The sequence below is a fragment of the Petaurus breviceps genome, unplaced genomic scaffold (genome assembly GCF_028583685.1).
Source record: "Petaurus breviceps papuanus isolate PSGF00001 unplaced genomic scaffold, PetGlider_PUasm1.0 190, whole genome shotgun sequence".
NCBI lineage: Eukaryota > Metazoa > Chordata > Mammalia > Diprotodontia > Petauridae > Petaurus > Petaurus breviceps.
The window spans coordinates 1154506-1167539 of record NW_027185810.1 but is presented as its reverse complement, the minus strand read 5'-3'; the positions used below and the strand labels follow the sequence as shown (position 1 = coordinate 1167539).

Here is a 13034-nt window from a genome sequence, read left to right as displayed (position 1 = left end):
GAGAGAGAGAGAGAGAGAGATTGGAATAATTAAGTGAATTATCTGGGAGTATTCTTATAGTCAAGTTTTTCCCTGGTTCTCAGTTTGAACTGATATTATATAGTAGCTAAATCATAGGAATTGAAAAGTGAACTCATTACTGTTTTCTCAACAGGATGCATTCAGTTTGCTTGCTTATTCAGATCCCTGGAACAGTCCAGTTGGAAACCAACTTGACCCAATACAAAGAGAACCTGTGTGCTCAGCCCTGAACAGTGCAATACTAGGTAAATAAAATTAAAAAGCAGGACATAATTGATTACCTTGAATTTCTGTGCAGAGGGTGCTAGCATTTTAAGATTGGTAAAATAGCTGGGGGCCAGCTAGGTGTTGAAGTCGATAAGAGTGCTGGACTGGAGTGAAGAAGACCCATCTTCTGAGTTCAAATTTGGCTGTGTGACCTTGGGCAAGTTGCTTAGCCTTGTTTGCCTTAGTTTTTTTTATCTGTAATTAATGAGCTGGAGAAGAAAACGGCAAACCACTCCAGTATCTTTACTGAGAAAACCCTAAATGGGGACATGACTGAATAAGAGCACCCCCCAAAACAAACTGGGAACATCTACCTAACACTGTTAGAAAATTACTGGTGTTGACTTTGTAGTCTTTGAATTTGCCCTTCAGACATAATTTCAGTCAGTCCTAGACTAGATAAAATCAAGAGCAAAATAAATACTTAATTTTTTAAAGTAGTGTGCACTGTGCCTTTTTGTGTACTTCATCTACTTTACAGTAACAGATTTGTTAAAATTATTCATAAAGAATTTAAGTGCTTACTTTGTGCCAGTCAGGTAAGATACAAAGAAAGCAAGAAGACTCAAAGAGTTCCTGTTATAATGAGGAGACATTTCAGACAACTGTGTACTATTAAGTGCACTCCTGGCTCCAGCATGCTCTCTCTCTGGTAATCTCAAAGGGAGGTTAGTATCAGTGGGGACAGGAAAGAGTAGGGGCTCAGCAGTTGAGAAGAGCCTCTTTTTTTCCCAATAGTGGGAATTCAGGTGGAATTTGAGATGAGTCTTTGAGGAAGCCAGGGAAATCAGGAGGTAGAGGTGAGGAAGAGGGAGAACTTTCCAGGTGCCAGGGGACAGTCTGTGAAAAGACATGGAGTTAGGGGATAACATTGTGTTCAAGTAAAAGGCGGCTAGTGTTGCCAGATTGTAGAGTATGTTGAAGGGAATATTGTGTTATGCAGACTGAAAAAATAGGAAGGGACCAGAATGTGAAGGGCTTTAAAAAACCAAACAAGGTTTTATATTTGATCCTGAAGGTAATAGGGTGTCACTGATGGGGGGGCAGGGCAATCTTAGTGGGTATGTGGTAGTGATATAGTCACACCTATGCTATAGGGAGGTCATTTTGGCAGCTGAGTGGAGGACTGACTAGGATGGAAAGACCAATTGGAGGTTACTGTAATATTCTGGGTGTGAGGTTTGACAGGAGTCTATACCAGTCATGACTATGAGTGGAGAGAGAAAAAAAAAAACTGAGACATTGTGAAGGTAGAAGTAGAAGGATTTAGCAACTGACTGGATATGTGGAGGTGAGTGCAAACGGGATGGCACTGAAGTTGTAAGTTTTGGCTGACTTAGGAGAGATGGTGCTCTCATTTGTAATAGGATTCAGTTATATCGTAATATAACTGAACTGCTCCTCTTACTATTATTCCCAATTGCTGTTTCGTGCATTATGCTTAATAAATACATTTCTTGGTTAAAAATAGTATCCTTTAAAGGTTCCTAATTACTGTTTTTCATTATTGAATTTTCTTTCCCCCCTCAGAGACTCACAATCTGCCAAAGCAACCTCCACTTGCCCTAGCAATGGGACAAGCCACACAATGTCTAGGACTGATGGCTCGATCAGGAATTGGATCCTGTGCATTTGCCACAGTGGAAGACTATCTTCATTAGCTATGCATTTAAGAACTCAGACTTATATTGTGGCATATAGTCAACATGGAAGTAGACCAGCTCTGCCGATTTGAAACTTAGATTTTTTAAAATTATGTACTGGGGACAGGTCTTTGTCGCTTTACATTGCTTCCTAGTTTACAGCATGATGCAAATGATTTTCTAACTTAGTGTTAGGAGAAATTATTTTCCATCTTTAACCTCTTAGTTGTCTAAGAGTTAAAATATTGCTGAATTTCAGATATTCAAATTTGATCATTAAAAATCCTCTAAAACAATTATCTAAAAAACCAAACCCAAAATCCTGCTTCTTTGGGTTGGGGGGAGGTGGGGGAAGGAACTATAGAACAAGTTGTGTTTGTGTTATTAGCATGTGGGTGATGTAAACTTCAAATTGGAAGACTTTCCAACCCCCTCCTGCTCCCATTATTAGCGATCAATCATTGTAATTTCCAAAGTGCATAAACACCTGACAGTTTGGATTTATAGTGTTGATGGAAGAAATCATTTTTAATGTGTACTGTAAAACTTGAAATACTCAGGAGCTGAGTGAATATGTTTGTTGCTACTTACAATCCCAACCTGTTAGTCCCAGTAGTTTTGTTTTAACATGGTCTTTTTCAACTTTGTTTCCTGTTTAACTGCAGACAACTTCTGTTGTAGACTCACAAGTTTAACTGTTGTATTATAACAGTATTACATGTCAACAGTGTGGTTATGACCTTTATTTATATAAAAAACCAAATATTTAGTCAATTTACAGTGTCTTAATTTAATCTTTGTACACCTTCCATTTTTAAGTGCTTAAATGAGTACTATATTGCAATAAAAATGTAGTGATATAATTAACCAGCCATTAAAAATTTACTTCTACAGATATTAAGAGTCGTATGAATTTTAAATTTAAAACTAAAATTGGGTACAAAGTAAAACTAAATTAAAATACTAATGCTGCTTACAGTTTGACCTTGACTACTGGAGCAGTATAAATTTAGGAGTGCTGGTTCAGTCTAGTAGCCACATAGTATTATATAGTAGTAGTCACAGTAGGTTCAACACTTACAGCCTGAAGGAGGAAAGAAACAAGTCACTGGTACAGAGAAATGGGAAATTCATCCTTAAGGAGGATGGGTTGTCCCCAAAAAAAAAAAAAACAAGTATCCATCTAAGTCTGTATTTGGCATTACTGTGGTCAGACCAAGAATGTTAGTACTGGTTGTTTCTTCCAGTTGCTTTGAAAGAAATGAAAGCTTTACTTATAGCTATTGAATCTTTTAGACTGTAGTTGAACGAAGATCAGTTCTGTTAAACTAACAGCAAGGTGCAAACTAGATCAAAACATCATTTCTAGTAACAGCCTTGACAAACAGCCTTTACTTTAGCTACGATAGAAGAAAAATAAAATTTGGTACCTACGGCTATCATTACTTATCTTTGTTATCAGATAGCTTAAAAAAAAACAACCACCTTTTGTTGCCCTGCTGTTACTTTTTTTTTCCTACATAAAATTGCTTTTTAGAAACCTTTGGGGATTTAATTAATATTATACTTAAATTTCTAGGGACAACATGGTATAATAGGTGACTTTGAACCCATTTGGGCTATGTGACCCTCATAGTCACTCAAATAATAAACTCCAGAGAACTCACTAAGTCTTAAATTGCAGAGAATGTGCCAACTTTCATTGGTAGAGAAAACTTTCCTATCTTTTGAAAGCACTTGGACTTGAGAGACAAAAAGCCGTGAGTTCAAATTCTGTTTCACATGCTAGCTGTGTAACCTGGGCAAATCATTATTAACCTCTTTGGGCCTCAGTTTCCTTATTTGTACAACGAAGGGATTGGCCTCCAAAGGGCCAATGATCCTATGGGGTCCAAATGAACCACTCATTTTACAACCCATGATTGATTGGTGGTCTGGAGTTCCATACACCTGTACTGCATAGAAATATTCCCCAAAAGGCAATTCTTATTGTAGAGCAGAAGTGAGAGCTAATGACAGTAAACATGGCCAAAGCCATACTGAAAAAAGAGCTTACTTCTTGGTATTTGTTAAAGTCAGTTAATGTTTTTGCTTTTCATAACTTTTTCATGAACTCAGTTTCTAACAGATGTATGTAAAAGAGGCATGGAAATCCCATGATTTCAGAATGACACAGAAGTTGTCATCCATCATGTATAAGTAGGACCAGTTCCCAGTTCTTATTAGCCAAAAAGACTAAATAAACGGATAAACGGAGACTAAGTGTGCACTTCTAAGAGAAAGCAAGCAAGTTCTAAAAAAACAAAACAGGTTTAATAAGTTTCATGTAATCTTTTAAATAGTATAACCATTTTTAAAAAATGAGACTTATGTAATATTTGGTCTTCTGGAAGCTAGCTTCTTTTTATGCATCCACTGTTGTTTGAATTTGTTGGCACTTTGTTTTCTCTCTGTTCCTAAAACAAACAAATGAATACATTTATATAATTCCCGTGGCAATATGCAAATCAAATTTATTTTTAAAACTTGAGCATTAAACAATAAATTATCCACCACTTAGGTGGGGTAGAATAATGTAGTACTACAATACTAGGAATAAAATTTGACTATAAAAGATATCAGCTAATCAGCCTGCAATGTTATTTTTTAAACAGAAATTACAGTGTGTAAAAAGCAGCATGGATAAAGTACTAGATTTGAACTCAGAAAAACCTGGATTTTTGAAGCCCATCTCTGACCATGTTTACTGCCTATGACTTAAGTTAACTGACATGTCTGAGCTTCAAACAACTCCCTAAGATGGGCTATGCCCAATATGGTAAAAATATCATAGACCTTGTGTCCACAAAACTATAATTTGGACCTGTTTTCAAGAAACTTAAAAAAAAATTCAGCAAAAAAAGTTACTTAACCAACCCTGCCGTCTTCTTGTGGGCAGTAGCCAACTCCTGAAAGTGCTTTGTATAAGCATGCAAAGGAAGAAGAAGTTAACTTACCCCAACTATTATTCACAAACTGAACTGCAGGTTTTTTAACTGGCAGCCTCTTGTTGTCAAGGGAAAGAAATTTGTTTACTGATGGGGAAAAAAAAAAAGATTTAACTTTTGACCATGGCAAATTAATGTTAATTAGGCAAATAATATACATGAAATCAAGTTACCAGTAGTTCTGTTGCTCCCTCGACCATATAAATATTTTTGTATGAAGCCTTTGGCTGCTTGCTGCCTTAAATCTATCAGATCTTGGTCCTTCAGTCTACAAGCCACGTACCTCTTCTTTACTCTGGTAACCAAAATGAAAAGTTGAAATGAATGAAGCAAAATGAATATTTTTTTAAAAAATAACAAAATACATTTCATAATACTAAAGAAAAATGTAAAAATCAAATTCTTTTGCTATATGTGAGGCATTGTGCTAAATGCTTTTAGTTATCTCATTTGATCCTCACAAGAACTCTGGGAGGGTAAGTGGGATTATTATCAATGAGGAAACTGAGGCCCAGGGTCACACAGCTAAATTAAATGTTTCAGGTTGGATTTGAGTTTTATAATTTCTATAAAATTCATATAAATTGTAAGTTTTACAATTTCCAACGAGCTCAAACAACAGAAATACTCAATCACTCTATACAATGGATCCAAATTTTGAAGTCTACTTTTATTAGCTATGATTTCCTAAAATTAATCTTTTATGCATAACTAATATTTGTCCTCCAAATGTCACTTTCATATAACTTGGAGTTCATTACCTTATAGGGAATGTTTGTTCTTTTTTCCCCTTGTTCTCACTTTCCATATTACCTAGGATAGAAGGAAATAAGCATTTATAACACACCTACTATGTATGTGCCAGGCACTGTGCTAAGTATTTACAAATATTTCATCCTCAATCCTTTGGGAGGTGTAGGTGAAAAAACTGAGGCAGACAGCTTAAGTGACTTACCCAGGGCCATACAGCTAATTAGATGTTAAAGGCTGTATTTGACCTCAGGTTTATTCTTATATACTGTGCCCAGTTACTTAAAAAATTTAGCAAACTGGCAATAACAACTTCTGTTATGAAAGCTTTTTGGTACCCACATTCTTGATAAGAACATGAGAATTCTAGTGAAATAGTTAATTGAATCCAAATGACTATAACTTTGTTAACTGCATGAATAGCTCCAGCTAACTACATTAATTATAAAAGAGGTAATAACTAGATTATGTTTGGCTATAGTCTGCTAATGTCCTCTCTTACCACATTGAAGTACAGATAATAAAACCTAATTTTTAAAACAACCATTACATATAGTTTAGAAGTGACAATCACAATACTTCATACCTTTTTCCAGTCTTGGTAATGATTCATTTATTCTAATAAAAATGGAAAAATAAGTGATTAGAATGTCTGCTGCTAGCAGCAAAAATCTTGTTTTCTACAACTAAAGAAGGAGAAGGCACAACAAAATTAAGAGTCACAGGATTAGGACCTCAGCCAATTTTGGAAAAGTCTCTGTGACTCCAAGGTCCCAAATCTGACCTTTCAGTCTATAAGGTACTAAGCATGCAAAAACAAAAAGTCCATCCCCTTGGAGTTTATATCTGCTTCTGGAATATAAGTCATATGAAGATAAGTCTACTGAAAGTAATTTAAAGAGGAAAAACTAATATTGAGTATCAAAAAAAGTTTCAGTAGGAGAGCTAGGGATTCTTAACGGGGAGGTGAGGAAGAAGGGCATTTCTAGATATGGAGGACCACCTGTGCAAATGCATAGATGGAATGTCCAAGGAAGAAGAGCCAATTTAACTAAAATGAAGAAAGGTATCAGAAGTGTAAGGCTGGAGAGGGAGGTGAAAGGCTTTAGTAGATAAGGGATGATCTGTTTCTGAGTCTTACCGATTTTCCCAACAAAACAAAACGTGTTAAAAACAAGATGGATCAGTACACAGTATTGGTTAAAACAGGAAAAACTTAAGGTTAAGCTTTTGAAATCTGAGAACAAATATATTAGCAGACTTCCAATAATCATTACACAAATCAAAGACTCCATGTTAGGGAAGTTAAAGTAGAATCTCAAATACTTGAAGTATACATACTTAGGAGAAATTAAGTAATATATTCTATCACTCCAATTAGAGAAAGAAAAAGGAAAGTATGACTTGTCAGAGTATTTCCTGTTAGTCTGAAAAAGAAATGGAGAGGTACTTTGTCTCCCTAAACCCAGTGGAGTAAAACATTTGGAAAGCTTTTTAATGATAAGTTGTCCTGCTTTAATTACTGAGTTGTACCACAGAGCAGTACTACAACTGTTGATTCCATTTCAAGAACTGAAATATGAGAAAAAGCCCCAAATTTTTACAATCATTAGTCAGCAAAACCCATTTCTTACTTAATCTGGGGAGCTGCAGTCAACTCCTCTAGAAGAGTGGCAGGAAGCAGCTTTCTTTTCTTGAAGTAAAAAAAAAAAAGGCATTTAAAATGACTACTAGAGGTACTTAGCCAGATCATACTTAGCAGACTTTATTCATCTAGATATAATCAAGAATGTTAGTTTTGGGATAAAAGGCCCTTAGTTGAAATCCCAATTCTTACTCTTTATGACCTGTGTGACTGAATGCGGGATGACGGCCAGGTTTGTACTAGCCTGAATTTCAACTTTCTCTTCTGGACTTGAGTTTTTAAGAGAGCACTCAGAAAAAATCTGCCCCCCACTTACGTTGTAATTAATGTCTAAAATGAGTGACTTTGAGCAAGCCTGGGAATTTCACCTGCCTTCAATTTTCGTGGCCTCTGGCCAAAAAAATCCTGACAAATTCTGGTCCGTGCAAAGTAAATGATAGACGGGGGGGGGGGGGGGGGGGGGGAATATAGGATGGTCCTTGAAGAAACCTGCCACCTCTCCACCAGGGTACACTAGGAGGGAGAAGCCTGCATTCTCACGGGGATCGGAACCAGCCAACAGCGCCCCCAAGGAAAAGGGAGATCTGCTCTGCCGAGTCGGGTGCAGGATCACAGTGAGGGTGAGCCTCTGCCTTGGTGGAGGGGCGCAGAGGAAGGGAAGGGGCCGGGACCCGGCAGGGTATCGCGCAACAAAAGAGCTAGCGCGCCAGGGGGCACATCTTCCGGCTCCCGAGCCCCGACAAGGCGGCGGGGAAGGGGCACCCCGGAGGCCGCCCCGGGCCTCTGACCTTCTGCTCCGTGAACAGCTCCTCCCGCCGCTTCCGCTTCTCCTTCAGGAGGGTCTTGTCCCTGCGGAGAAAGGCCAGTCGAGGTGAAGGCTCGCGGGGGGGCGTGGGCGCGGCCGAGGCCCACACCGCCCCCTCCCCAGCCCGGGCCGCGCTGTTCGCGGGTGTTACCTGCGCAGCGCGTCCCGCAGGCGCCGCTTGTCTTCCTCGGCCTCCGCCTGGGCGCTGGCGAACGTCACCTCTTCTGGGGCTTCATCGTCATCGTCATCCTCCTCCATCGTCTCGGCTGCTGGGCCGCCATCGGGAAACTCCAGGTCCGGCTCTTCCTCTTCTGAGTCTAACTCCTCCGAATCTTCTTTCTCGTCCCCCTGGTCCAGCACCGTCTCGGCCGACTGCGTGCGGCACTGTCTCCGCGGCCGTAGATTGACCATCTTCCTCCTTCCCGCCGGCCTCGTGACCCGGAAGTGGCTCCCAGTAAAGAGAGGAAGTCAGGTGATGTGGATATGACCGCTAGGGTGCTGCTGCCCCCAACAGGTCTGGAGTGCCCGCGCCATCTGGTAAGCGCCCACCCAGGATTGCGCATGCGCTCCTCTCCAAAGGAGAGGGGATACTTAGGTGGCCCTCCCCTCCCCACCCCAACCAATGTTTATGATCTTGTTGGTTGATTTGATTCAAGTGCAGCTAAGCCAGGTCAGAAGCCAGCAAACCACCAGCGCTGCCAGTTTTTGTAGAGCTCTTGAGCTTGGATGAAGTTTTATTTCTTTTTTTCCCTTTTTTTTTGGAGTGGGGAAGGCAAGACAATTGGGGTTAAGTGACTTGCCCAAGGTCACACGGCTAGTGTCAAGTGTCTGAAGCTGAATTTGAATTCGGGCCCTCCTGATTCCAGGCCTGGTGCTCCATTCACTGCGCCACCTAGCCTCCCTCTTGGATGAAATTTTAAAATGTGGATGTTTTTCAAAATATAAAAACTTGTGTAGTAATTTATGGATTCCCGAGTTAGAGTCCATGTTATTCTGTTGCAAAGAATCTCTCTGCTTTGCCCCAGCCCTTTATTTCAATTGCTTCCCACTGTTATTTCCTGTTCATCCCATCTATGTTTGCGTGGTATATTTAGTTGTCTGTTGTCTCCTGTTAGAGTGTAGGAACCTCAAACTCAACACCTGCAACACAGAGTTTATGATGTTCCAACTTCATGGCACATGGCTACAGCACTGGGCCTGGCAGCAGGAAGACCTGAGTTCAAATCCAGCCTCCTATGCTTACTATCTGGGCGAGTCACTTAACCTGTTTGCCTCAATTTCCTCCTCTGTAAAACAGGGATAATAATCCCACCTACCTCCCACCTGACACATAGTAGGCAATATATAACTGTGAGCTATTATTATTAAATTTCTCCCCCTCCTCCTGGATCCAATCCTCCAAATTTCCCTTCATCTCTCTGGGGTACCACCCCCACCATCCCTCCAGTCATCTCAGTTTCCCAACCTGAGTCCTTATCAACTCTTTCCTGTTCCTCACTTCCCTGTGTCGAATCAATTGCCAAGAGTTTTGTCTTCTACCTCTCCCACAAGTCTCCTTTTCTCACCTCACACAGCTGTCACCATTGTGCTGATCTTCACCACCTTTGACTGGACCACTGCAATAGTCCCCTCATTATCCCAGCTTTCAGTCTCTTTCCTCTCTAATTTATCTTCCACATAGCTACTGTCAAAATATTTTGGAGATACCCTTTTTCCCAGAGCTAAGGCCCTGAGCCTGGCGTAACAACAATCCTTTGTGCTCTGGATGATCTCACCCTCTGGCAAAGTGCATTGCACCAGGTGTTCATTCCCTGCATTTCCCAGGGACCTGAGAGCCAACATCCATCACGTCTCAACGTCCTCACAATCCCGAACTCCTGTTCCTATCACAGAATTCTAGTTTTCTACCCCACAAAGTAATTACGACCTCCAAGACTTGGGACAATACAGAACGGTAGCTCAAGACCTAAAAATGACTGTCATAGTCCAGCCCAGTATGTGCATAAGCACTGCCTGTACCCCAACATATTAAGCCCTCCTACTCAGTAGGCCTTTCACTTGCCAGGGTTTTCCTCAGTCTGAAACAAATTAAACCGCTACTTGATTCCTGATACACCTGCCTCTGACCTAATCCATTTTGGCTCTAGCCATTCCCAGGTTAGAGACCGGTCCAGGATGGACAGCATTTAGAATTCTGTTGATACAACCAAGCTAATATTCCCAGGATGTGAGAATGTTACCCCCCCCCCCAAGTAACAGAGTGGTTCTTCATGGCCCCAACAGTATAACAAAAGATTCTCAGACACTGAAAAAACCCTCCTTTCTCACCTACTTTTCCAGACTAATTTCTGCTTCTCCTTCAGGCACTTTCTTTTCTAATCAGACTAGCTTGAGCTGTTCCCCAGACAGCAGAGTCTGGAGAGCCTCCTGCCTCCTTTCCTTTGCCACAAATAATTTCCTATGCACGGAGTGACTCTCTCCTTACCTATACCTTGTAGAAACAGATCAGGCGCCACCTCTACCTGATGGTTTCTTCCCCTCAGTTATTTGTACTCTCTTCCTTTTGAAGTTACTTTTTTATTGTATAATATTTTTGATTTACTTGTTTACAGATCTTTTTGTTTGTCTTTGAACACTCAGCAATGTGTTTCTATGTATAAGAATGTTTCTATGTATAAGAACATCTTATACATAGAAAGCAATTGATAAGTGTTCTACTGAATTTCATGCCTCATCGGTACCTTCTGGTCCTGCGCCCCTTCCTTATGATGGGAGGCTCCTCTCATACAGGAAGCCCAAGCCAGCCAACTCTTCCGTTTCCCACTTGGCTGCACTTCTGTCATACTCCCTTCTTAGCTACCTTTCCTCTCCCTTGCCTCCCCTACCACCTTTTCAGCTTTCTGGTCTGTTGTTTTCTCCCATTAGAATGTCACCTACCTCAGAATATAAGCTACTTAAGGGTAGGAACTATCTTCTTCCTTTCTTTGTACCCAAACCATAGCACATAGTAGGTGCTTACAAAATGTTTACTTGGCTGAATTGACTTAAGGGGTTCAGTTCAAAACCTAATCCTTTTTTTTTTTTCCCCTAGGAGCAAAGTTAAAAGCTCATCTGTGTTAAATCATTCATTTTGGTCAGGCTGGATTTCTGTCACTACAACCCTACATTTTACAGGTAAACTCTTGACCCGCTTTCAAGGAGAAAGATTTTAATGCTATTTAATTCACCATTTGCTAATAGGATATAGAAATATTTACTACCCACTGTTAACATTACACTATCTATACACTGATATATGTCTCCACTCATGCCAAAAAAAAAAAAATCCTCATTCACTGATAAATGGATGCCTACTGTCATTCAGGCACTAATAAAACTAACTGGGTCTATACATACTTTTAAAGGCTCTGATATTGCTACCTATTTCTGAAGCTTCTTTGGTCTTTCAGTTCATACAGCTAGAATAAACTGGTAACATAGCCTAACTGATATTAGGTTTTGTTAATGCTATGTTGTATTTCTGACTTGTAACCTGTTCTGGACTTCCTGAAAAGTTTCCCCAGCTGACTGGGTCCACTAACCCAGATCAAGTGGGTACTTCTAAAATCATCTCCATTAATTTATGATTGTGGCTAGGGATCCTACCTAGAGCATTTTAATAAAGCAAACTGTTTTCATTGGTCTAAATAATTGGCAAAGGAATAAATATGGGCTGCATACAAAGGATTCAGATCTCCTTCCCAATAATGGGGAGAAAATCCCAGGGGACACAATCCTAATAAAGATTCATCATCTGGGTGGAGAAATTTTCTCTTGTGACAGAGGACAGGCATGGGGAAGATCTGGCCTTAGTTCACATTTTATTGATGAGGAAGCTGAGTATGATGAGGTTAAGTGACTTGTCCAGGGTCATACAGACTATTTTCTATGAGTTACCTTACCAGACAGGTGCACTGGACACTGAGTAAGTGTATTTGCCAACAGAGCCAACCAGGAACCTGCAGTGAATTAAAGTCTTGCTCACTTCCAGACACCTTTGCTGGTGATCACTTGCTGAGCTGTAACCCCAGAACTGGCCCAAACCAGTCTTGTGGTCAGCTGTTCCTGCAAAACGTCCTGCTTGTGTCCCACCTGTTCCTGGGAGAGACTATCCATTCTCTAGTGTAACCCCTCCCCTTTGTAGTTTTCAAGCATAAACTGCTTCTACTTCTTCCAGGTTGTGGGCTCCATTACCTGGCTGCCCACATTCTGGTGTCAGAAGTAGGATTCATCATGGTGAGGGGCTTCTTCATGACTCCTGGAGGGGTGATGCAGGTGCTTCAGTACCAGCTCAGACCCTTTGATGTTCAGCTTGACATCTTCCCTTGGGGGGGGGATCTGGGAAGTGCTCTCTGCTTGCATCCCAAACTCCCATCTCTTTCTGTTGTGTTAATTTAATTAGGAGAAAAACAGTATTGGATCGATAGACACACACCAGGGCTGGAAAAGGCCTGGCAGGGATACCACTGATCAACTTCTAAGGCCCAAGGGGATCAGGTATTTGTGGCCATGGGTGGAGACCAGTGAAGACTCCTTGGGTGGGGACTGGTGAAGATCCCCTGGTTGAGACTAATAAGTCTCAGGTTTTACAAGTTATTCACAGTTGGAGAGTGATTAAAGCCCTGGTTTTTAATTTAGGTAGTCCGTATTACCGTGTTTCCCCGATAATAAGACACTGTCTTATTAAATTTTTTGGAAAGAAAAACACCAGAGGGCTTATTTTCAGGGGAGGGCTTATGTTGTCCTGCCTCAGCTCTCCTCCGCGGCACTGCTCTCAATGGCGCCAGCAAGCAAATCACTGGGGAAGAACAGGCTGACGCGCTCACTGCTGCAGCTCTGATTGGATGCAGCTCGGAGCGTGGTGTGCATTTCACGGG

General features: G+C 40.8%; 2 protein-coding genes across 2 annotated transcripts in view; one reads left to right on the top strand and one right to left on the bottom strand.

Annotated features, from left to right (window-relative positions):
• RANBP9 (RAN binding protein 9) overlaps positions 1-2826 on the top strand; it is a 90955-nt gene extending 88129 nt beyond the window's left edge. Inside the window, exons 13-14 of the mRNA XM_069092431.1 lie at positions 155-266; positions 1819-2826. Coding sequence (XP_068948532.1) covers positions 155-266; positions 1819-1949 — 243 coding nt within the window. The 3' untranslated portion in view covers positions 1950-2826. The remainder of the gene's footprint in view (positions 1-154; positions 267-1818) is intronic.
• On the bottom strand, positions 2660-8595 carry NOL7 (nucleolar protein 7). The gene is made up of 8 exons (XM_069092432.1): positions 8270-8595; positions 8102-8162; positions 7303-7361; positions 6255-6286; positions 5680-5731; positions 5092-5213; positions 4928-5005; positions 2660-4387 (listed from the first exon to the last, which is right to left on the bottom strand). The coding sequence occupies exons 1-8, from the start codon at positions 8527-8529 to the stop codon at positions 4299-4301; spliced, it is 753 nt and encodes a 250-aa protein (XP_068948533.1). The 5' UTR covers positions 8530-8595; the 3' UTR covers positions 2660-4298.
• Between the last annotated feature and the right edge of the window lie 4439 nt (positions 8596-13034).